Raw genomic sequence first — 23,778 nt, 5'->3', positions numbered from 1 at the left:
GGATTTATATGGTTGATGAGCCAGGGCAAGTGTGGTCCATTTTCAAGGGGTGTCTGGCATGTGATATATTTCCTTTGTCTGAAAGAGAAGCTTTAAGAGTTGGGAGAGGAGTAGAAAAGACTTTTAAAGACACTCTTTAATGGGCTTCTCAAGGTTGACCCAATTGCTGCAGATTATTCATAAGACATGCCCATTTCTCTCCCATTTGAGAATGACTGAAATGAACTTGCATGTGCATGGATCAGAGAATCCGTTTTACTGTCTGACACACGGGTGACAATGGCGTTACATGAGGGATTTAGTGCTACATAGATTCTAAGGCTAGAAGAGACCACTGTGATCATCTAGTCTGACCTCCTGCGTGGTGTAATTCACAGAACTTCCCCCAAATAGTTCCTAGAGTACATCATTAGGAAAACATCCACTTTAAAGTTTAGACCCCTTTTTGCAACAGTTATCAGCCTGTGTGAATCTGGTTTAATCTTCTCTCAAAACGCTATAAAATGCTCTTAGTCACTGCAGCAATACAAGATGGCCTTAGGCTTACGGTGAACACAGACAAACAAAGGTCCGTGGAAATGTGCTGGAAAAAACATTGCTACTGTTGTTGGTTGGTTGTCGTTTTGTTTTGTTTTGCCGGGGCAGGAAAATAAAACTTCCCGGTGATATTGCCATGCAAGGGCTTGCTTTACAATCTGCACTGTTAGCTGAGGTGGAATATTGTGGGGAACAAAAGGGTAATCAGAATTGTAGAGATGCTTTTTCAAGCTACGGATTAATTAACCTTTTCTTTGCTGTGTCCCCATATGCCTGTGACTGGCAGAGCTTCTGCTTCTGTGTAGAAAAACACCAGCAAATTAATTAAAGTAACCATCATATTAAAATGACATTTGAGGAAAAACAAGTAAATAGCAGGGAGAAAACTTAAAAATACACATCATGGTACAATTTTTAAAAATAGCCTCTGCCATTGAAGCCAGTGGGAGCTTCAGGTACTCATAGCTTCTCAAAATTAGGCTATATAGAAGTGCTTACATGTGGATTTAGGAGCCCAACTTTAGGCACCCAATTTTGAAAATCTTGGTCTTGGGCTTTAATTGAGTGAAAAGAAATGGCCACTAGATGGCAGACGTAGCTAAAGAATAAGACAAATGGATTCCAGCCTATACATGAGAATTAGTTCAAAAGATGGTCTACAAAGTGGTAACCCTCCCTGTGACTCCCCTGGCAGAGTCAGTCCTGCTGACTGCATTAAATGGCACAAATCCGCAGAGTCATGGGCCAAGCCCCAGCTGCACCCTGTGAGGGAAAATAAAGTATAAACAGGAAAACAAACACAAACACATATCTCCGCACATACTGCAGGCAGGAGAATTGGAAAGTAACTTAGGGCTCCTTTCTGTCAAGATTCCTCATTTAACAGACTGAAATGAGTGGGTTTCTTTCCCTGGGATAATTTCATGTTTATTTCCAAGTTTGGGGGCTTTGTAAATTATTTATATTTACAAAACGTGTGGTCCTGGTCTGAAAAGTGACTTTGCTATCACGAGGCCCTGTGGTGGGTCAGTTACCCCTCCCTACCCCCTCTACGTCAGCGGGAGGTCACACTGCCTCACTGTATCACTGCACTGCTAGGAGAATTAGAAGGCTAGGCACAGGGTCCCAGGCTTAGCTCCCAGCAGTCAATAGCTCCTCGGCCCATGGAGCCAGTAAGCAGACTAGGCGCTCTAACCCCAGGCAGGGGAGCCCTGGCAAAGAGCCTGTAGTGCTCCGGTAGGGAGGCTGCCATCCCATGAGGAAGGTGGCAGAGACAGGGGAATGCAGGCCCGCCCAGCTCCGTTACGTTCAAGCTCAGAGCCCCTGAGTGTCCTACGACTGGTTCAGTGGGACTCTTCCCCCACAACACCGTTAAACAAAAGCCCTTAGGTGGCTTCCTTCCCGGCTCTGGATCAGGTTCCTCCAGGTATTTGGCCACCCGTAGTCCCACCAGCTCTGGTCCTCCTGCGCACCAGGCCTTGCCAGCTCCAGGATGCTTCCTGGCTCAGCAGTAGGTCAGCGGACTGCAGCCAACAGGGCACGTCTGTTTCCTTCCCTTGTTCGGCTCCCATTGAGCTGGGTACTCTGCCTTTTGTACTCCTGCTCCACTGCTCCACTTCCAGCGGGCAGGGTGAGCTCAGCTTGGCTCTGCTCACCTGAGCTGAGCGTGTGGCTCTTCCCCCTCTGGCTTACAGGGAGGCCACACTGCCTCACTACAGGCCCCAAGGGGTCACCAGGGACTCCAGATCAAATGTCGTTAGTTTGTAGGTAAAGAAATTGTGGGAAGGGTGATTCCAATTGTCACCAGCTCACATTCATCTTGGGCTCTGGGAGTCGTCCTGGGCTCAGTCTTTGTGCAGCTTTGCCAGCAACTCTGAGCTAGTACAGTAGGTGCAGTTTTGGTGCAACAGAAGTCCTACCATTCAAGCTGACAATTCTGTTCTTTACTGTAATTACAATCAATTTGTCTGGCACTAAAATGAGGCCTGCTAGCCTGCAATTGCCAAGACTGTCTGTGATAAAACTGAATAGGACTTTTTTGTGGTGTATGAAGGCACGGACTCCAGCCGGTACAAGCATGAAATCATTTTATTGCAAGATTACAACTATCTTTATACCCTCTCAACTTCCCAAAAGTCCACATCCTGCTTTTTCACAAACTGCTTTTTCCCAGCCCCAAACACAGCATTCTCGAAGGCGTTGGCTCAAGCAGATGTGATTATTGTTGGCTCAGGACTCTTGATTACACGCGTTCCCGCTGACTCTCAGATCGTCCTCCACGGTCTGCAGCTTTTCTTGGTTTTGTCCTTGGGATGCCCTGTCATGCGGCCAAAGCACTATACTTGTAGATTCTCTACACTTTTTCACTTGACCTGTTTCTCTTCAGTTCCTATGTATATTTCATGAACTTCTATTTTCTACCCTTTACTAGAATACAAATTATGAAAACCGTGGACTCCTTTACTCCTATTGGCTTTCCCCCAGCCCTGAGTTTAAAAACTCCTCTCTGAGACCTTTTTACTTTTACACACCAATGAGACCCTGCAAGTCTGCTTGTCTAACTGGCCTTTGGGGTGGAACTAGAAGCATTTCATGGAATGCTACTGTGGAGATCTCCGACTTTACTCTTACTTAGCAGCCTAAATTTGGCATCCAGCACATCTCTCTAACCTCTCCTTACTTACATGTACCACAGCCACCAGTTCTTCCCCAGCACTGCCGATAAGACTGTTCCGATGTCTCATTGAGAGCCACAATCTTTGCACCTGGCAGGCTATTTACCATGCAATTCTCCTGATTATCACAAACACAAATATGTTTCTAATAATCAAACTCCCCATTACAATTGTCTCTCTCTTCCTAATAACTCAGTGCAAGAGGATACCATGACATCCAACTCTGGGGTCATTTCCCTCCACTCCAGCTTAACATTCTCCTTCCCTGAGACTTTCATTCTCCTCAACACAGAGACTGTATGACTGGGGAAGGAACTATTTTACTGTGTTCCTGAACATCTCCTTTATGTATCTGTCTCCCTTAGTTCCCCCAGTCCAATCATTCTGTTCTCAAGAGTCTGTACTCAGTCTCTGAACACCATGGAGTGCTTACAGCTAATGCACACGTGTCTCCATTCACCACCCTAAAGTGGCTAGTTCCCATTCTTCTGCACACTTTTTGCCTGCATTCCCTTTACTCCCTTAAGGGAGGGAGGTGTATGTTTGGTAGGTTCTCCACCTCGCTTCAAACAGAGTATGTTTGTTAGGTGTATCTGCCTGCCATGCTCCCTCTCTAAACACCTTCCCAGAACTTCCCTGTTGCTGCAGTTCCAGTCACTTAGAAGCTGTCTTTGTAAACTCCAGTTCTGTGTTAGTGTCTCCCCCTTCTCAAGTACCCTGAATGGATTAGGGATGAAAGATGGCAAGCTAGTTTCACTAGTAAACTCTCAGCCTAGCCTAGCACAGCACACAGTCCCCCAAACAGACCATACTATGTGCTTCAAGCAAGCAAGCACAGAACACACAAATTAATCCCTTTTGAGGATCTTAAAGTGCTTTGTGAACATTCATTACAAAGGGGCCACAGTGTAATTTGATATACCCAAGTTTGATAGTTTTGACCATAATCTATGTGAGCCTGAACTTCTCCCTCTGTAAAATGGATTTAACATCTAAGAGGACTTGTGGCTATTACGTTTATAAAGTTCATGAGTATTACTACATCTTTTCAGAATAGACAAAACTTTCAGTGGCCCCCAGCAAACCAGCATATTTGACCAAGTGTCCCTTGCAACATGTTTCCAGAAGTTGGCAACAGAGTAGACCTCAGTGCAAAGTCCCCTTCTCCTGCAGCACAAGGGGAGAGGACTCGGGCCTTAAAGCTTGCACCCCACGGGCATACACAATTGCACACACAACAGACTAAATGTAGGGTCAGTGCCTAGGATCAGCCTGCCACATGGACCCGCTTCAGTACTGGGATCGGGGATGGGACAGCAGCTCTGCCCCTAACGCCCATTTCTGTCCCCCCCCGGCTTATCTCCCCGCCCCCCAGGCCAGGCCAGGAGGCGGGAACGCGCTGATGCCTGGAGCCATTTCCAGCGCCTCCCACGCGCCCGGCTCTGCCCCGCCCCCTTCAGCGATCGGCAGCGGCCGCGAGCTAATTCTAAAGGTTCTTTTCAAAGCCTCCCGCGGGCGCCATGGAACGTGCCGCTGCGTGTGCCCGAGCCCCGCGCTCGCCCCGCCCCTCCCAGGGCTCGAGAGTCCCCCCCCGGCCGGGCACAGACTGAACCAATGGGGCGGGGGGAGCCACACACAGACCAGCGCTGGGGCCTGAGGCTGCGCGAGGTTCCTGCTGCCAACAGCTCTCCCTGTCCGGCGAACAGCTGCCGGGGAGAGGAAATGAATCGGTGTCACGTGGCCCAACCCGCCCGGCCAGAGCTCACGTGACAGAATCTTTGTCACTCGCTGCCGAACGTTCGCTCTCGCTGGTTCGGGGTCTCCCAGGCGGCCCCAGCTGCTGCGCTATGAAGTGCGGGGGGCTCACGGGCGCCCAGGCGGCCACCCCGGAGACGCAGCAGATTGTGGATGAGGTGAGGGAGCGCGGGCGCGCCGGGGAGCTGCCGCCGGCACAAGGGGGGGGGGCTGGGCTCAGTGCCTGGGGGGGGGGGGAGCGTGCACCGCAAAATCAAAGCAGCGATTCTCTCGTGGAAACGGGGGGAGCGGAGCGGCCGGAGGCGCAGCTGCTGCTGCTCGGGCACGGGACGATGCCGCAGACAGTGCGCTGACCCCACGCACGTACAATAACTCTCTTCGTGCCTTCCGCTTGCTGATGGGCATCCCCCCCCTCAGGCACTTCCCCTGCAGCCTCCTTACCGACGGGCCCCCCTTTCCACCACTTGTCGCGTTCCTTGTGGATTGTCAGGTCAGAGGAACCGCCAGCTCCTCCAACTCCTTTTCCCTACAGTTTTGTAACCCGGGGGCCTTAACTGTCAGTTCTCTGATTTTGCTAAAGTCTGCTTCTTGTAAAGTCCATTTGACTGACTTTGCTGATCTCGCTCCTTCTGGCACAAAATCCATCTTTTCCTACTCGCTGCCACTCAAGCTGCCTGTCACCTTCAGTTTCGGTACCGATTTCTCCTTCTTGGGCAGCATCATGTGTAAAATGGCTGTGTCCCCCCCCCTTTACTTTCTTTTCTTTCCTGGACCAAAACTTGTTCCCAGTACAGAGAAAGAACTTCGTGGAGATTTTGCCGTTTACTTCATTACTTTACCACAGGTGTATGTGATTAAAGTCCCCCATTGTTGCCAGGTCCTGTGTTTCGGCTATTATTTGTTTTAGAAATGATTGGATGGTCCATAGCAGCTCTCACTCCCCCGCCCCCACACACACACATCAGTCTTATTTGTAACCCTTGTATCTTTACACAGAGACTCTCAACTTGTCTGCCTCTCACTTCCTAGACCACAGAACCCTTATCCCTGTGAGCACATCTTCCTCCCAGGAGTGGAGATGCCTGTCAGTCACATGATTTTGTGAGTCAGTGTTTCTCTGGTAATAAAATCAGCCCCAGAGCTTCATGTGACTAGCTCATCTGTGTCTGTGGAGCCGGGAGCTGTGTTGTGCTTTAGGGTGGAAAAATAAAATATGCCAAAAATGTTGCAGCATTTTCTTTTTATTTGACTTCATATTAAATGAACACTTGTAAGTAATGCACCCTGTTAATTACCCCACAATTTAGTATTCTTCAATAACATTTTACACAATATGTATAAGATATTTGTTAATAACATCCGAACCAGCGCACAGGACCTCGACACTGGTGCACAAAACAAAACTCCCTCCACTCCTGGCTGGGAAATCTTAGAGGGAACCTTGACCAGAGACTGTGATAGGTTGAGGGATACATACCCATGCACCACAAAGAAGTGAGACCAGCTGTTGTAGGCAGGGCCTACAAGGCTGCATTAGTGTTAGTATAATTAATTTGTCTTGTCCCTAAAAATGAAGTTTGAATTCATCAGTCTCATCAACCTAATGCCTACAACGGGGGTGGAGAATAATTTTTGATGGGGAGCCACTCCAAGAATTTGGAAAAGTGGTCAAGGGCCACACTCTTCCATGAGATTAATGGAGGAGGTCTAGGATGGAGGTTGGGTGCAGAAGGGAGCTTGGGGAAAGGGGAGGCAGTTGTAACCTGGGGCACTGGGCTGGGGCATTAGGAGGGTTGGATTGTGACCAAGGGCAGGGAATTGGGATAGAGAAGGGGGTGCAGGGGTTTGGGTTGCGAGCTAGGGCGGGGGGGACTGTGAACTGGGGCAGGAGATTGGGGTGCCAGCTCTGAGAGGAGATATGGGTACAGGAGGGGGGTAGAGGATTTGGGTTATGTGAAGTGGGGGGCAGAGGGTTGGGGACGGGAGGGACTGGGGTGCTGGAGGTAGGCTCTAGCAGGAGACTTATCAGCCATTCCTGAATCTGCCTCCCTGTCGTCCCGCCCCCGCACTGTCGACAGCCTTGTGTTCTATAGCCCCTTGTGCTTTGTGGCTGCCTGTTTTTGAAACAGGCAGCTCCTACTGGCCAGTTTTTGTCCAGAAACCAGCCAATGGGATTGTGCTGGGGTGGGAGCAGCTCCTAAAGCTTTCTCCCCGCCTCCCCTCCAGACTCTCAGTTTTTAAAGAAGAACCCACCCCACAGCCACGTTTCCGAGCGGCGTGTGGGTGGGATGAGGCAAGTGGGGAGCCTGCCTGGGACACCCTGCAGTGTCCACGGGCTAGATCCGCTGCCTTGGTGGGGTGGATGCTGCCCGCAGTCTGTATTTTGCCCAGGCTAGTCTGCTTACGTGATCAGAGCACAGAAAGACAACCAGTAATTTGTGACTTCTCTCAGGTTCTCTCACTGTCTGTGATGTGAGAAAAGTCATTTCCTCGCTGTGTGCCTCAGTTTCCCAGTCAGTAAAACGGGACTAAAGATACCTAGCTCACAAGGGGCTGGCAGCCTCAAAGAAAGATTGAAGAAGTTATGAAATGCAAAATGCTTTTTACTTTTTTTATTATTATCATCAGTCACAAGCAGGTATCATACTCTGAAAGAACCATTCAACAGACTTCCTCGCACATTGCGCTTAACATGCCTTCAGTTACACGTGTTCTACTCCCATAGGAAACGGGATCCTTGTTCCACAGGAGACTTTTAAGAGGATTTAAACAAGGGTCTCCCTGCGCCCCCTTAAGCAGAGGAGGGAATTGAACCTAGGTCTCCATCATGAGTGCTCTGAATGTTGAACTGAAAAAGCTTGATCCCTCCTCCGTCTGCCTCACAATCATGCCCCTTGTTTTGTGTGAACAAGGCAGGCAGGTACCTATCTTGTTCTCATGAGAAACTATGTAGGCACCTAAATCCCTGACACCAGGCAGAGGGTTCCTGTTTGTGCATCACTGGACACAGAGAGGTGCCTCGCCTGCAGCCCAGACTTAGGCACCTGTATCCGCTGGAGGGGTGGAGATGGGCATAACTCTTCTGTCCGCATCAGCTCCTAGAATGCTGCCTCTTCGTGGCTCTCCGTCTGAGATGACTACTCCTCCCGAATCATTGTAACGGGAACCTGGGTGCCTAGCTCAGGCTCTGTGGATCAGAGTGAGATGCTGTAAAAATCACAAATGCACCGTAGCACCTGTCTCCAGCCAGGGCTCTGGTAGGAGTCGGCCCTTCGAATCTCAAAGGGGGATTTCTGTGGTGACGAGTTCAGGACAGCCTTGGCTCAGGACTAGCAGGCCCACCAACAGGCCAAACCTCTCAGCACAAGACTGGCCGTACTGGGTTGGACCAAGTGTCCATCTCGCCCAATTTCTTGGCCTGTCTGGCTATTATCGGCATTTTGTTCCCCAATCCGTAGCCATTGCAGCCCCCTGGCCTCGCTCCGGAAGAAGGACAGCCCCTGACAAATCAGCAGCGCTGCTGAGTGTGAAGAGGCCTTTGGCACCCTGAAGAGGATTCTGTCGCAGGACCCAGTGCTTTTTAGTCTGGATTTTGATAAGGGATTTGTGCTACAGACGGAAGCCTCCGGAGTACGGTTGGGGGTGTTCCTCTCACAAGACGGGGAGGGAGACGAACTCCCTGCCTTGTATATGAGTAGGAAACTGTTCCCACAAGAGTGCAAATACTCCACGATTGAAAAGGAAGCCCTCACCATCAAAGGGGCCATTGAGGCTCCGTTATTATTTATTAGGTGCTCCCTTTGTCCTTGCGACGGACCATGCCCCTCTGCAGTGGCTACAGCAGATGAAAGACACCAATGCCTGCTCACGCTGGTACTTAACACTGCAGCTATACGCCTTCTCGGTCTGACACCAACCCAGTAAGGAACATCTAAATGCTGACTTTTTCTCCCACCCAGGGAAAGAGCCAGAATCCAGCCCCGGAGACCCAAGACTGGGTTTGCAGGAGGGGGAGTACAGTGAATCAGCGTGGCCACCCGGCCCCACCACAGGAAGCAGAAGGGCGGAGCCAGAAGTATAAAAGGAGGACCTCCCGCCTCAGTTGAAGCCCGGCTGTTAAGCAGGCCAGACGCTCGGCCCAAGTTCCCTAGGAGGAAGGCCCCACTGCGCTGCCCTCGGCGGGAGGACTGGTCCGGGCTGCCATGATTACTGTTGAGCCCTGACGACTGGGTGGGGCTGCAGAGACTGCTTCCAGGACCCTTGTCAAGCCCTGAAGAATGGACTGGACTCTTGCCTGCCCTGGACCCAGAGCCCATGGACACGCTGTCAGCCCCTTTGCCCTGCAGCAGACCCTGCGGAGCTGAGTTGGAGCCAGGTAGGACCCCAGGAGGAATCAGGAAGCAGCCCAGGGGCAGCCAGCATGAGTCCGGCAGAGGAGACGGAGGTCAGCTGGGCGGCACGTTGTGGCCAGGATCCCCGCTGACCTGTGACCTGGTTGGTGTGTTGCCGCCAGGATCCCCGCCAAGCAGCCCGCACTGCCACTGTTAGGGCTCTGGGCTGGGACGCAGTGGAGCGGCTGGGCCTGCGTCCCCCCTGCCACACCTCACCTTGGGTGGCAGGATCCCCCAGTAGGGAGAAAACTCCCTCGCCTGTCGGCCCTCTGCCTGCAGGAAGACCTGACCCCTGCTTGGCCTGCAGACAGGCCTGAGTGTTGAACTGCTTAACTGTTTGTCTGCTGCTCTGCCCGGACCCAGGGCCTGGGCTCATAAACTGCTACTGGGCCTGTAGTCAGGCCCGAGATCCGGACTTCTGCTCCTGGAAGAGAGTCAGCCTGGCCTCCCGCTGACTGGAACCATTACCCCAAACTGGGTTGGACCAAGGGTCCATCTAGCCCAGTATCCTGACTTCTGGCAATGGCCAGTGCTAGGTGCCCCAAAGAGAATGAACAGAACGGGTCATCATCAAGTGATCCATTCCCAGCTTCTGACACAGACTAGGGGCTCCATTCCTACCCGGCCTGGCTTAATAGCCATTGGTGGATGTATCTTCCATGAATCTATCTTGCTCTTTTTTGAACCCTGTTAAAGTCCTGGCCTTCACCCCATCCTCTGGCAAGGAGTTCCACAGGCTGACTGTGTGTTGTGTGTGAGGAAAAACTTCCTTTGTCTTAAACCTTCTACCTTTTAATTTCATTTGGTGACCCCCCGTCGTTCTTCTGTTATCTCCTTCATATAAAATTGGCCTTTAATCTTGAGACTCGGGGGTGATCAGCAGACAATCGTCCTCTCCTCAGGGTATAGCTTCAAAAGACTGAGTTTGGGGCATCACTGGAAGTAGGGAATTTGCTTTCAGCTCCCCCTGAAGAGACGCCAGCCAAACCACTTGATACTCTGTCCCAAAAGCCCCTTGTTCTCTGGCACAGTATGCAGTATAATCGGGAAGTTCTACTTCCCAGGCTTGATATCACATCTCCCCGTGTAGAGAGAAAATACAGTCCCAGCCCACAGTACTGTGTAGCCTTTGGGTTTAATACACTGGATTCCAAAGATACTCACACTTCATTCAGTGAGGCTTTTTGGGGAGAAGGCACGAAATTGCCATCTGTTAAAATCAGTGGTAGGTGACTTGTGCCCCATTGGAATTCTACATGTGGCCCGTGAGACATTTTGGTTCCTTCTGCGCACACACAGGGTTGCCCGATTCTGCTGGGTTTTGTCCACATTGGTTTTTTCTTACTGGTATTACTGGAGTGACCACACGTACAGCAAGGGCACGTGAAGTGAGGTGCAGGCCGATCGCACACAACACTGATTGTAATTGCCGAGCGCTCCCTCTGTCACCAGTTAAAGAGGGGCTGCTTTGCGGGAGGTTCAGTCAGTGCAACCCTCAAATTCCAAGTGCCCAAGCGCAGACCACAACACTGCCCTAGCCCAAGAGAACATCTCAGTTAGGACAATCTTGTGGCTCGCTGAGGGCCGCTTATGCAGCCACTCACGAGCCTAGGTTGCCCATCGCTCTGTTACATCCTGCTGTATGGAACATCTCCTACTTCAGCCATTCTGTTTTGGAGACGCGGGAAGTGCTACATGTGCACAGATGCCCCGGCAGTGTGACCTGTACTGATGGAAACACTGATCGTGGGGCGCCTGGGTTCCAGACTTTGCATCTGCCTAGACTGAGCACTAAAAACTCTTCTGTTTCCTTAAGGTGAAGCTTCAGGTGGAAGAAAAAGAAGGGAAGAAATTTGAGGTCTTTAATGCTGTGGAATTTAAAACACAGCTGGTTGCTGGAATAAACTACTTCATCAAGGTACAGGGCAGTGGGGAACAGGGTCTCAATTTGAATCTTATATGCATAGTAATTAGTTAATTACAAAGAGCTGCCTGTGATTTGGCCCTTAGAATGAGTGCCGCAGGGTAAAAAGGGCTAAAAAGTATTAACTGTGTAAGCGATTACAGTTCCACCGCTTACGTGGTTAAACGGGCTCTGCGGGCTGCCAGTCCTGTGGGCTCCCAGCACCACCTACCTCACCAGCTGCTGGCAGCTCCAACACTGCAAGAGTTTAACCATTAACCAAAACCGATAAACATCAGCAGATCAGACACCCAGTTAAACTGCTACATCCATATCCCAGAGGGACTGGGCCCTTTAAGAGGGAGTGGGGTGCGGCACACCTGTTACTCATCAGCCCTCCCTCGGTTGGGCTTAAAAGAGGGCCCTGTGCGGGGTGGGGGTGGGGGCATATTGGCAAGTGAGAACTGTTTGAGACCAGGAGAGAGCGAGAGACCTGGAGAGTCTAAGGGGATACGGAGAGGGACAGGAAGCAGCAAGGAAGATCTGACAGGAGCTGCTTGGCAGAGAGCCGAGTTTAGAAGGAGACCAGTAGGTGTGAGCTGCTGGAGAGGAGCTGGGAACCCCCCAGACAAGCAGAGGTCTCAGGCAGCGTCCCCTTGTCCAAGGGGAAGAGCTAGCTCAGTCTGGGGAAGCTGAGCCTGGAAGTTGAGGGTTTTGCTGGAGGGTGGATTCCCCTGAGCAGGGTGGGGTAGGACGGGCAAGCGGGTGGGCCTGGGGGAGTGCAATGCTGGAAGAGAGGGAGCCCTGGGGAGAAGACCTGAGCCAAGGGCTGTGGGAAGACTCAGGTATCGAGCCCCTTGGATTAGGGCAAAAGGAGCTGGGAACAAAGCGTTCCCAGGTGGGGACTCACTGGGAGTGCCCCAGAAGAGGGCGATGGGAAAACCCAATGTACGTTTGTCTGTTGTGACCCCAAACGAGCCACTCTTCCCTAGCGTGGCACCGTGCAACAGCCATGTGATTAGAAGGCATTGTAGGGTTTGCAGTCCCAGCTTAGATTAGACTAGAGCATTTCCTTCCATTAATAAATGAACCCCACCCTGGGCAGGTAAACCAGTAGGATGATCCTCATATTACAGGTGGGAAACAACCTTTCTGTGCTTGAGTGACCTGCCCCAGGGCCACACAGTCAGTATGTGAAAGAGTCAGGAAGTGAGCTCACCTGTGCCCCAGTAAGAAGATGGCCCCTCCTCAGCGCCCCTTCCCCTATCCCCAAGCGCGCCCGTTCTAGAATGCCCTGTCCCTGGAAGGCTTTTTTCCCATGGCATACACTGTCCCTTTCTTCTTACCTTTCAGGTCCATGTTGGCAATGAGGAGTTCTTGCACTTGCGGGTGTTCAAAAGCCTTCCTCACGAGAACAAACCACTGAGCCTCGCCAGCTATCAGAGCAGCAAGACGATGCATGATGAGCTGGCTTACTTCTAGGGGGCTCTTTGAAAGAGCCCCTCTCATGCTTATAGGATGCAAAGTGTTTCTATACCGATGAAAATGTACTTAAAAATCTTGTCTGACAAATTTTCTACAGCTTTCTTCCTTCCTCGCCATCCCTAACTCTCCTCTCACACTCGTGTAAAACAGATGTAGTTCCATTGAAATCAGTAGAGTTATGCTGGTGTAAATTCCATATAAGTGACTGGAGAAGTGAGCGAAAGAGGAAGGGAGTGTAACCAGTACAGCTGTGACGTGGGGCAGAATATGAATTAAAATTTCTCCTAACCCTATGACAGAAACGGGATGTTCCTCAGTAAATCACACTTGTTCTCTGCATATTGTTGTTAGAGAGCTAAGGATGGAGGTTTACAACACCAGAGCAAACTTGAAAAAGTAAAAAGAAATAGGATCACAGTAATTTGAAATAGAAACTCTTCCTAGGCGATCAGATCCATCCCCCTGAATTGGTAGAAGATAGCTCCTAATACAGGACATGTCAAGTATAAATACAAGTGTTTCTTCACCAGATCTGAATCAAAAATCCTTATAAGGCATTAAAACCATATAGGCACTTCTAAACAAATAACATTTCAATGGAAGTTACATGATCTATTTAACGGGTATTTCACTCTGGGTACGTCTACACTACAGCGCTAGTTCGAACTAACTTAGTTCGAATTAGTTAATTCGAACTAAGCTAGTTCGAACTAACGCATCTAGAACTAAAAACTAGTTCGAACTAGCGTTTTGCTAGTTCGAACTAGCAAGTCCACATTGAGTGGACTCTGAACAGGGCTTAAGGATGGCCGGAAGCCGTGCCGGCAGGGCATAAAAGGAGGACTTAGAGCATGGAGATGCTGTCTCAGGCTAGTCGAGGGCTGCGCTTAAAGGGTCCCGACCCCCACCCCGGACACACAGTTCTAAGGGGTGCCCCGCTTGCAAAGAAGTTCTGGCTTGGAGTGCCCTGAGTGCCCACACTGGGCACATCACACCACTCGGCCATCAGCCCGGCTGCACTTGCCGCAGGCTGCCATCTGGGGAGAGGGGGCAATCGGGGGGCTGCAGGAGAGCTTCCACCCCCAGAAGCCCGCAGAGCCAGCCCAGTCCTCCCCATCGGGGGCTCGTACCCCATTCCTCCCTCACCTCCTTCCACTTACCCTTCCCTAGCCCCCCTTCTTATTGATGTACAAAATAAAGATAACGTTTCTTCCAACATTGACTCTGTCTTTATTGAACAAAACTGGGGGAGACTGGGAAAAGGAGGTGGGAGAGGGGAAGAGAAAGGTTGGGAGAGGGGAGGGCAACTAACATGATCAGGGGTTGGGAACAGGTCCCAGATGAAGAGAGGCTACAGAGACTGGGACTGTCCAGCTTAGAAAAGAGGAGATGGAGCGGGGACAGGATAGAGGTCTCTAAAAGTAGGGGTTGGGTGGAGAGGGTGCACTCAGAAAAGTTCTTCCTGAGTTCCCATAAAGAAGGACTAGAGGACACCAAAGGAAAGGAATGGGTAGCAGGCGTCAAACTAGTAAGAGAAAGTTGTTGTTCTTCACAAAGCAAATAGTTAACCTGCGGAACTCCTTGCTGCAGGAGGCTGTGAAGGCTACAACTAGAACAGAGTTGAAAGAGAAGTTAGATCAAGTGATGGAGGTTGGGTCCATGGAGTGCTATTAGCCAGGGGGTAGGAGTGGTGTCCCTGCCCAAAGTTTGTGGAAGGCTGGAGAGGGATGGCACGAGACAAATGGCTTGGTCACTGTCTTCGGTCCATCCCCTCCAGGGTCCCTAGGGTTGGCCGCTGTCGGCAGACAGGCTACTGGGCTAGATGGACCTTTGGTCTGACCCATTGTAAGCTCAGGGCTCAGGGTCGGGGGTCTCAGTGGACCCCCTTGATTTTCATGTACACCTGCTCCTGGGTGGCCAGGCTGGCAGCTCTCCTGCCCTAGACGGCCACTTTCCTGTGCCTAGTGCGGAGATCGTGGACGAGGTCCACGATGTCCGCACTAGCCCAGGAAGGTGCCCGCCTCTTGCGGTCCGGGGCAAGCTCCCGGGAGCCGCCAGCCTGGTCCCGGCAAGAGGGGGTGGGCTGGGGGGCATCGGGTGGGTGGCTCTGTGCCGTGCCAGGTGCAGGGTCTGCTAGCTGGGTGCTGGCAGGCTTGCACCTGGCACGGGCACCGTAGCCAGCCCGTGCCCCTTTAAGGGGTTCGGGGCCGGGAGGGGAGCATAGAGTTTCCCTGGTGTTGGCCAGAGTGGCCACCAGGGAAACCTGGGGAGGGCTAGCCTCCCACTAGTTCGAACTAAAGGGCTACACAGCCCTTAGTTCGAACTAGCTAGTTCGAACTAGGCGTTAGTCCTCGTAAAATGAGGTTTACCTAGTTCGAACTAAGCGCTCCACTAGTTCGATTCAAATTCGAACTAGCGGAGCGCTAGTGTAGCACCTATGAAAGTTAGTTCGAACTAACGTCCGTTAGTTCGAACTAACTTTGTAGTGTAGACATACCCTCGGTTTTCTTAGCTGTTATGGCATGGCCCTGGTCAGCTTTCCACAACACTTGGGAGGGGGCACTGTGCATCCTTTCTAGAATACTCCTCATGTTCTTGATTCATTTCAGGACTATAGTATCAATGCATTTTTTTACAACCAGCTGCCAATCCTCCTTTTCAACTGGGCTTGGAATGGGCTAGTGCAGGGGAAAAGTATTCCCGTGAAGTGCTTGAATCTGGAAAAAGCTATTGACTGAATTCCAGGGGTAGCCATCTGGTTGTGTGTGAGGGGGAAAATTGTGTGGGACTTTGTGCAGGTTGTTGAAGCCTTATATGTAGGTGCAACAGCACCTGAAGTTCCGACTGGTGGTGAAGCAGATGAGCTATCATTAAAGTTGGAGAGCATAAGGCATCAGCACAGAACCCTTTCTACCTGTCCTAAATACTCTCACGAGACACATCCAGAAAGAGGCACTTCGGTGTGTGCTGTATGAAAATGGCGTTCTCTGCAGTGAGATGAGGATCTTGCTCAAGGGAGAGATGTTTGGAGAGACATGAGCTCAAAATATGCACACAAAGTACAAGGGTGTGTAGTTCCAGTAATGTGAACTCTGGAGAATTGTCCTTGAAACTAGATTAGCAGACAGGACTGAAATTTCCAGAGTCTAGGGCAAAATCTCCAGAATTTGGGTTCCAGAGACTTGGGCAATGGAAGACAAAAGTAGAGCTAGGATAATAAATCCCTGCTTCTAATGGGAAAATATAGGTGGTGCAGAATGTGCCAGGAAGATCTTGATAAGGTTAAAAGGGAAAGTCTACAAAACGGTACCTCTTTCGGTTTCAATGGATGGCACTGAGTGTTGGACCACAAAGAAGGAACATGAGCAGGTGATCTGTCTCACAGAAATGTGAATGTTGAGATGGATGAGTGGCCTAAGCAAGAAAGACTAAATATATGTTAGAGACATGCTCAAAATAACATCCTTAAATAAAAAAATGAGGCAGTGGAGGCCCAGATGGTTTGATGGTGTACATCACAGTCCTGGCAACTATATGGGTAAGAGAGTCCACCTGACCAAGATTGACCAAAAAAAGACAGAGGCTGACCCAACAAGAAGCGGTGAGATGTCAACATAAAGGAAGGCTTGTTAGCCAATAGTGTGATAAGAGGATATGATACTGAACAGGACTGTGGAGGAAGAGAACTTATAGACTGGACCCCATTTGATGGGATTAAAACAAGGAAGAAAAGTGTTCTTCATTTGTTAGTTTAATGAGATCTTGAGTAAGGCTGAACTAATGTGTAGCTCCAATTTTGAGGATGTTCCATGAGGAACCCCAAGAGGCTGGATCACCTGTTCTTCAGAAAATGACAGTAAAAGCGTTCAGACCATGTTCCGTGTTGTGTTTGCGTGTATTGTGCTCTGAACTGTATATTCATGAGAAGGAGAAATTATATTAATATAATCCTGGCCTGGTAACATGGTATTCAATATTATAGAAATATTTTTACATACACAAGACAAATTCCAGAACCTGTCTGGTGAACTTGTCGGCTATGTCTACACTCGCGGCTTCTTGTGCAAGTAATATGCAAATGAGGCTCGGCGATAGTCCACACTTAGCCTCATTTGCATATTACTCGCACAAGAAGCCGCGAGTGTAGACATAGCCCTGATGGGTAAAACTGGTGATGCTTATCTGTCAGCACCCTGGCTGCAGCTGAGGTCAGAGAAAATTACTTCTGCTGAGTCATTCAGGCAGAGGAGACTAATTGGTACATGATGTCCCTTTGACTGTTCTTTGTGAGTGGCCCATTGTATTTCTTTTTCGGGATCCTTAACTTGATTTATGTTCTAGATTTGTTTAACGTCTTGAAAAGCTGGTATGAAAGTGCCCCATTGTGCTGATGTAATATAATGTGACACATGAATCAGAAAAATTCTGGAAACAGACATAGGAAGCAATATATGCTGGCATCCATATGCACCAACCATCACGTTAGTTAAAATCAGCTCCTGGAAGGCCATTTCTTAGCCCTATGAAGATTATGGAAAATCAATCATTGTGACTCAAATGAACTATGAGAAGCTGTGATATACAATGTAGCTTGAGACATTTCCACTGTGACTTTCTCCTCTGTTCTGGGAGATGCTCTTAGGTGAAACTGGATGATATCAGTCTCAAAAAATGTTATGGGGAATTTACAATACTCTGGATGCAGAGAAAGAAATTATTCCTGGATCAGTGTTGCTACACAGTAGCATACACCTTACCTGCCCTTGCTCATGCAAGTCTTTGTCAAAATCTGGGATGTTGAGGTCAAGGAAAAGTACAATAAAAATGATACATGAAATATGGTGTGACAGTTAACCACAATGGATTTAAACAAGGGCTGCTGCTAAACTTCCTTAGCTATGGAGTCCCAGAAGAAGGCTGTATCCATTATTGATTTTGTACTTTTTGAATTTAAGGAACTTCCCTTCTAATGAATTAATGCAAGAGCCAGATTCCAGAGACTGGTTAAAGAGGAATCAGCTAGATCGATATCACTAAATTTAGTGAGTCATAGGGTATGTCTACACTACAGAGTTAGTTCGAACTAACGGACGTTAGTTCGAACTAACTTTCATAGGCGCTACAGTAGCGCTCCGCTAGTTCGAATTTAATTCGAACTAGCGGAGCGCTTAGTTCGAACTAGGTAAACCTCATTCTACGAGGACTAAGCCTAGTTCGAACTTACTAGTTCGAATTAAGGGGTGTGTAGCCCCTTAATTCGAACTAGTGGGAGGCTAAGGCTTCCCAGGTTTCCCTGGTGGCCACTCTGGCCAACACCAGGGAAACTCTATGCCCCCCTCCCGGCCCCTGACCCCTTAAAGGGGCACGGGCTGGCTACGGTGCCTGTGCCAGGTGCAAGCCTGCCAGCACCCAGCCAGCAGACCCTGCACCTGGCACGGATCGAGCCACCCACCCGATGCCCCCCAGCCCTCCCCCTCTTCCCAGGACCAGGCTGGCGGCTCCCGGGAGCTTGCCCGGGACCGCAAGAGGCGGGCACCCGCCTGGGCTACTGCGGACATCGTGGACCTTGTCCACGATCTCTGAACTAGGCATAGGAAGGTGGCCGTCTAGGGCAGGAGAGCTGCCAGCCTGGCCACCCAGGAGCAGGTGTGCATGAAAATCAAGGTGGTCCACTGAGACCCCCGACCCTGAGCCCTGAGCTTACAATGGCCGTCCTGGGTCAGACCAAAGGTTCATCTAGCCCAGTAGCCTGTCTGCCGACAGTGGCCAACCCTAGGGACCCTGGAGGGGATGGACCGGAGACAGTGAGCAAGCCATTTGTCTCGTGCCATCCCTCTCCAGCCTTCCACAAACTTTGGCCAGGGACACCACTCCTACCCCCTGGCTAATACCACTCCATGGACCCAACCTCCATCACTTGATCTCATTTCCCTTTCAACTCTGTTCTAGTTCTAGCCTTCACAGCCTCCTGCAGCAAGGAGTTCCACAGGTTGACTCTTTGCTTTGTGAAGAACAACTTTCTTTTACTAGTTTGAAGCCTGCTGCCCATTCCTTTCCTTTGGTGTCCTCTAGTCCTTCTTTGTGGGAACTAATGAAGAACTTTTCTGTATGCACCCTCTCCACCCCACTCATGCTTTTAGAGACCTCTATCCTGTCCCCCCTCCGTCTCCTCTTTTCTAAGATGAAAAGTCCCAGTCTCTTTAGCCTCTTTTCATATGGGACCTGTTCCCAACCCCTGAACATTGTAGTTGCCCTCCCCTCTCCCAGCCTCTCTCTTCCCCTCTCCCACCTCCTTTTCCCAGTCTCCCCCAGTTTTGTTCAATAAAGACAGATTCCATTTTGGAAGACACGTTATCTTTATTTTGTACATCAGGAAGGGGGGCTAGGGAAGGGTAAGTGGAAGGAGGTGAGGGAGGAATGGGGCACGAGCCCCCGATGGGGAGGACTGGGCTGGCTCTGCGGGCTTCTGTGGGCGGAAGCTCTCCTGCAGCCCCCCCAATTGCCTCCTCTCCCCAGATGGCAGCCTGCGGCAAGTGCAGCCGGGCTGATGGCCGAGTGGTGTGATGTGCCCAGTGTGGGCACTCAGGGCACTCCAAGCCAGGACTGGTTTTCAAGCGGGGCACCCCTGAGAACTGTCTGTCCGGGGTGGGGGTCGGGACCCTTTAAGCGCAGCCCTTGGCTAGCCTGAGACAGCATCTCCACACTCTAAGTCCTCCTCTGATGCCCTGCCTGCACTGCTTCCGGCCATCCTTAAGCCCTGTTCAGGGTCCACTTAATGTGGACATGCTAGTTCGAATTAGCAAAACGCTAATTCGAACTAGTTTTTATCTCTAGACGCGTTAGTTCGAATTAGCTTAGTTCAAATTAACTAATAATTAATTAACTAAGTTAGTTCGAATTAGCGCTGTAGTGTAGACATACCCATAAGGACTTATTTTCCATAATCTTGATAGGGCTAAGAAATGGCCTTTTTTCAGGAGCTGATTTTAACTAATGTGATGGTTGGAGCATATGGATGCCAGCATATATTGCTTCCTATATCTGTTTTCTGAATTTTTCTGATTCATTTGTGTGTCACATTATATTACATCAGCACACTGGGGCACTTTCATATCAGCTTTTCACTAAATGTCGTGGGAGGTGTGCAAAGCACGGGTGCAGAAGGTATTGAGAAGGGTGAGTGCAACAGAGATCCCTTACCTGGCTCTTTCGGGGGACAGAGGGACACATACCTAGCAGATTTGCACCCTAGCAAAACTGAGTAAGCTGCAAATTGCAAGGCTCAACCCCAGCTTTCTGAAACAGTCTGGGAAGGTGCCATCAGATTGTGAGAAGGCCCTGCATCTGCTGGTCCGTTCCGGCCTTATAGCCAAGGCTGAGATGCCTGCTCCATCCTACTGTGAATGTAATTGCTCATGTGAGCCTTGCGGAGCATTGGCTCCTTGTGCCCCGGCACATTTGGGAGCTCTCTTGCATGCTCCCGCGTCCCATACCAGGGCCTTGTTCTGACAAGGAGTGTGAAGCAATGCTGGGGTTCTGGTGGAGGCCTGCCTCGTCGGCAGAACTTGGCCTGGGGCAGGCTCACTTAGCATCTTGGCTCCAGCGGTGGTGTGGGACAAAGTGCCCTCTCTTTTTTTTATGTCCATGTGCAACAATAAAAAGGTGAGCATATAAGAAAAGGCATTCTGCACACGGGCAGTGTGGGGTAGCAGTAGTGCCCAGAGGTTTGAGGTGTAGGGGGGCTCAAGGGTTAGGGCAGAGGTTGGGGTGCAGAAAGATGAGGGCTGTGCCTGAAGGTGCAGACTCTGGGGTGGGGACAAGGATTGGGGGTTCAGAATGCAGGCTAGGGGTAAGGGCTGTGACAGAGGGATTGAGGGCTCTGGGGTGGGATGGGCTAAAGAGTTTGGGGTGCAGGCTGCCCCGGGGGGAGAGGATGCCCCACAGTAGCTCAGCACCAGCTTAGAGGAGCTTCCCTAGTACTGCAGCAGTTCTAGCAGGCCTGACTGGTGGAGAGGCTCCTGTCCCCCAGAGCGGGCAGTTCTGGGTTAATCTGGGCGGGGACCTCTCCACATGCCTCCAAGTCCAGGGCAGCCCCATAAGGAGGCCGGTGGGCAGAGGCACCTCTCCCCCAGCCTCAGAAGCTCTGTGCCGATGTCAATGGGGAGAAGTGAGTCTGTCACCCAGTCACAGTAGCTCAGGATTGAGGCTAGCAGGGAGAAGCACCCCCCCCCTCAAAACTGCAGCCGGTTTTGGGGGGGAGGCAGCTCTCCCTGCTGCAGTCTGGAGTCCCTGCAGGGGATGCTGGCACGCAGCTTAACAGAAGCCCAGGGACAGGCACACTGTAGATGGTGGACTGAGCCAGTCAGTGGTGGGATGTGCTGGTGCTTGTTGTTGCCAGCCATGAGAAGGGCGTGGGGCTGGGTCCTGGCCTGTCAGAGTGGCAGGGAAGTTTGCTGTGTGATGGTGGATGATGATGAGGTAGTTGTAGACATCAACTGTGAAGCTGCAAATGATATTTTTCACGGCAGGGGGCGGTGTTAATGGGTGTCCTGGGGAAGGGTGTGACTGGGTGACATGCTCGTTTCTCTGCTGAAGATGCTGACCAGAAACCCCGTGTGCACAGCCTGAGTGATATGTGAATTCTGGGAAGGGGAGGGGAAGGGGACCAGACCTGCTCCATTACTGGCTGGGTTCATTTCTTCTACAGCCCACAATTCTGAGAGCAGTTAAATATCCCCCCCCCCAAAAAAAGACTCAAGACTGCACATGATTTAAAAATTAGCACTGTCAAGTGATTACTCAAAAAAATTGTGGTGTTAAAACAATAGAATACCAGTTATGTAAATGTTTAGAATCCTTTCTACATTTTTTATATATTAATTTAAATTACATTACAGGATACAAAGTGTACGGTGCTTGCTATTTTTTACAGTGCAAATGTTTGTAATAAAAACTTCAATTCACCTCATTGGGGTACTGTTTTGCCATCTCTTCATCAGGAGAACTGAACTTATGAATGCAGAATTAACAAGAAAAGAATGTAACATTTCAGAGTTTACAAGTCCACTCAGTCCTACTGCTTGTTCAACCCCTCTCGCAAACAGGCATTCAGTTGCTGAAGCAGGCGATGACTTGTGGAGGAGGATGGGGGAGGGGGTGTGTGTCTTGCTGCTGCTTCTGGAAGGGTGGTTTCTGACACTGGGCTCCCCTCCTTTATACTGAGCGGGGTGGGCTCCATTCGGCTAAGTGAGCCCTTCTTTGCAAGGGAAGGTGGATTTTACCTCAGGAACTCATCATCCTGCAGGGGAGGAGAGGCTGGTACAGGCAGGCTGAGCTTGCCAGGTGCATGTTCTCTTTGGGGGTAGCACCGAAACTAGTGGTTTGCTAGGAGCAATGGGGCACTGTGCAGAGGGGTAGGTCCCAGGCATGAGGACCAATCGGGCATGGGCTGGCCAGTTCTTTCCCTGCCCGGCCCTCCCTACTTTTTCATTGCACCTGGCATGTGTCCTAGCTGCAAGACAGAGCAGAGTGGCAGCTCCTGCCCGGGGCTCAGCTGCAGGCCAGCGGAGACGTGCTGCTGGGGCCAGTGCTGGTTTCAGAGCTGGCCAAGCAGCAGTGGGGTGCAAAGCTGGCCAAGCAGCAGTCAGCCTCAGCTGGGGGAGGTGCAGAGCTCGGGGAGGGGAGCGATCAGCCCCAGCTGTGGGCAGAGTGGGCCTGAGGAGGGCTCAGGCCCAGCTGCAGGTAGAGCGGGGCTTAGGCGGGGGAAAATCACCATCTAGCCACAGATGAGAGTGGCCCAAGGTTGGGGTGTGTGACCCCGCCATGGGCACTACCGAGCTCAGGGGCTGGGAGAGTGGGGCCCCCCTAGCAGTGGGTGGCCACAGGAGTCAGAGTGGGAATCAGTCCCCAAGCTTGGGGGGTCAGCTCCAGCCCCGGCATGATGGGGCTCAGGAGTCAGCCCCAGCTGTGGGCTTAGGGGATAGAGGACAGTCCCTGAGCTAGGGTAGGAGATCAGCCCCGGCAGGCACAGGAGGAGGAGGGGGGACGGAGGTGAGGTCGGCTGCAGGCTGCAAGGGGTGGGATGGGCATGGGGAGAGCCCCAGGGGCACGGGGAGGGCAGCTCAGGTGAGCTGTCCAAGGGAGTTGCAGCTCCCGTTAGCCCCTGGCCACCCTGGTTTCACCTTTAAGAAATTCAGGACAGGGTGTGTGTCAAGCTCTCTACTTTGCTGGAGCCAGGATGAGAACCAAGCCCCTTCTCTTCCCATGCTCTGGGGTCTGAGCTTAACAGGGGTTATTCTTCAAAAGGAAGGTGTTCATTGTGCTGTGCAGGAATCACACGCATCCATGGCGATTAACTGCCAGCCCTGCTAGAACTCCCACAAACTCTGTGTCTAGCGCCCAGAACCTCAAAGGTTTTCAGGCCTTTAGCTCCCACTGTACCCTAAATACCTCTGAGGCTCTGGGCCTGGGGCCCTGACAGAGCAGCGCTGCCCCTGGCAATGGCAACAGGGGCCACCCCTCAGATCAACCCTTTGTTTCACGCTCTTCCACCTGGGTCTCCCTCTAACCCCACCCATCTGCAACTCACCTTAGGGGGGTGAGGAAGCCAGCACAGTACGTTATGTGCCCTTCCTTACCTATGCACCAAGCTGTGGATGCCAGATCTAGGGCTGACGGTCTTGAGACAGACACCTGCTTAAGAGCGAAACCAGACCGTTTGAATGTGTTGGTGGCGCTGGTATTCCTGGAAGCAAGGTGCTGGTAAATACCTCAGTGCAGTTTACATAATAAGGTATTGACTTCTTACAATACACCAAGCATCAAGTTACAAATTCCCATAAGCTGCCAGTGCGATACTCGAGGTTACTAAAGAATGTATTTACTGCACTGATTCAGGGAACTTTTTCATCCTGAAAATGGGAAATTTACAATATAGCAAAAAGTCCCACTATTGCATTTGGGCACTTTGATCTTGTACATTAGAAGCGACTGGATCGGCTTTTAATATGTGTTTGCAACCTTGGAGCCATGT

General features: G+C 50.9%; 1 protein-coding gene across 1 annotated transcript; it reads left to right on the top strand.

Annotated features, from left to right (window-relative positions):
• Positions 1–4,844: 4,844 nt before the first annotated feature.
• On the top strand, positions 4,845–13,300 carry LOC102443525 (cystatin-B). The gene is made up of 3 exons (XM_075904445.2): positions 4,845–5,125; positions 11,175–11,276; positions 12,615–13,300. Exons 1-3 carry the CDS (start codon positions 5,060–5,062, stop codon positions 12,741–12,743), a joined length of 297 nt encoding a protein of 98 aa, XP_075760560.2. The 5' UTR covers positions 4,845–5,059; the 3' UTR covers positions 12,744–13,300.
• The last annotated feature ends 10,478 nt before the right edge of the window (positions 13,301–23,778 follow it).

The sequence above is a fragment of the Pelodiscus sinensis genome, chromosome 1 (genome assembly GCF_052426305.1).
Source record: "Pelodiscus sinensis isolate ZL-2025 chromosome 1, ASM5242630v1, whole genome shotgun sequence".
Taxonomy (NCBI): domain Eukaryota; kingdom Metazoa; phylum Chordata; order Testudines; family Trionychidae; genus Pelodiscus; species Pelodiscus sinensis.
The sequence above is the reverse complement of the archived record's forward strand: the minus strand, read 5'-3'. Positions and strand labels throughout refer to the sequence as shown.

Bases quoted from the DNA above. Each gene is read 5' to 3' on its own strand.
- LOC102443525 (XM_075904445.2), top strand. From the start codon at position 5,060: ATGAAGTGCGGGGGGCTCACGGGCGCCCAGGCGGCCACCCCGGAGACG. The intron at 5,126-11,174 runs GTGAGGGAGCGC...TGTTTCCTTAAG, and splicing joins CGCAGCAGATTGTGGATGAG to GTGAAGCTTCAGGTGGAAGA. The intron at 11,277-12,614 runs GTACAGGGCAGT...CTTACCTTTCAG, and splicing joins GAATAAACTACTTCATCAAG to GTCCATGTTGGCAATGAGGA.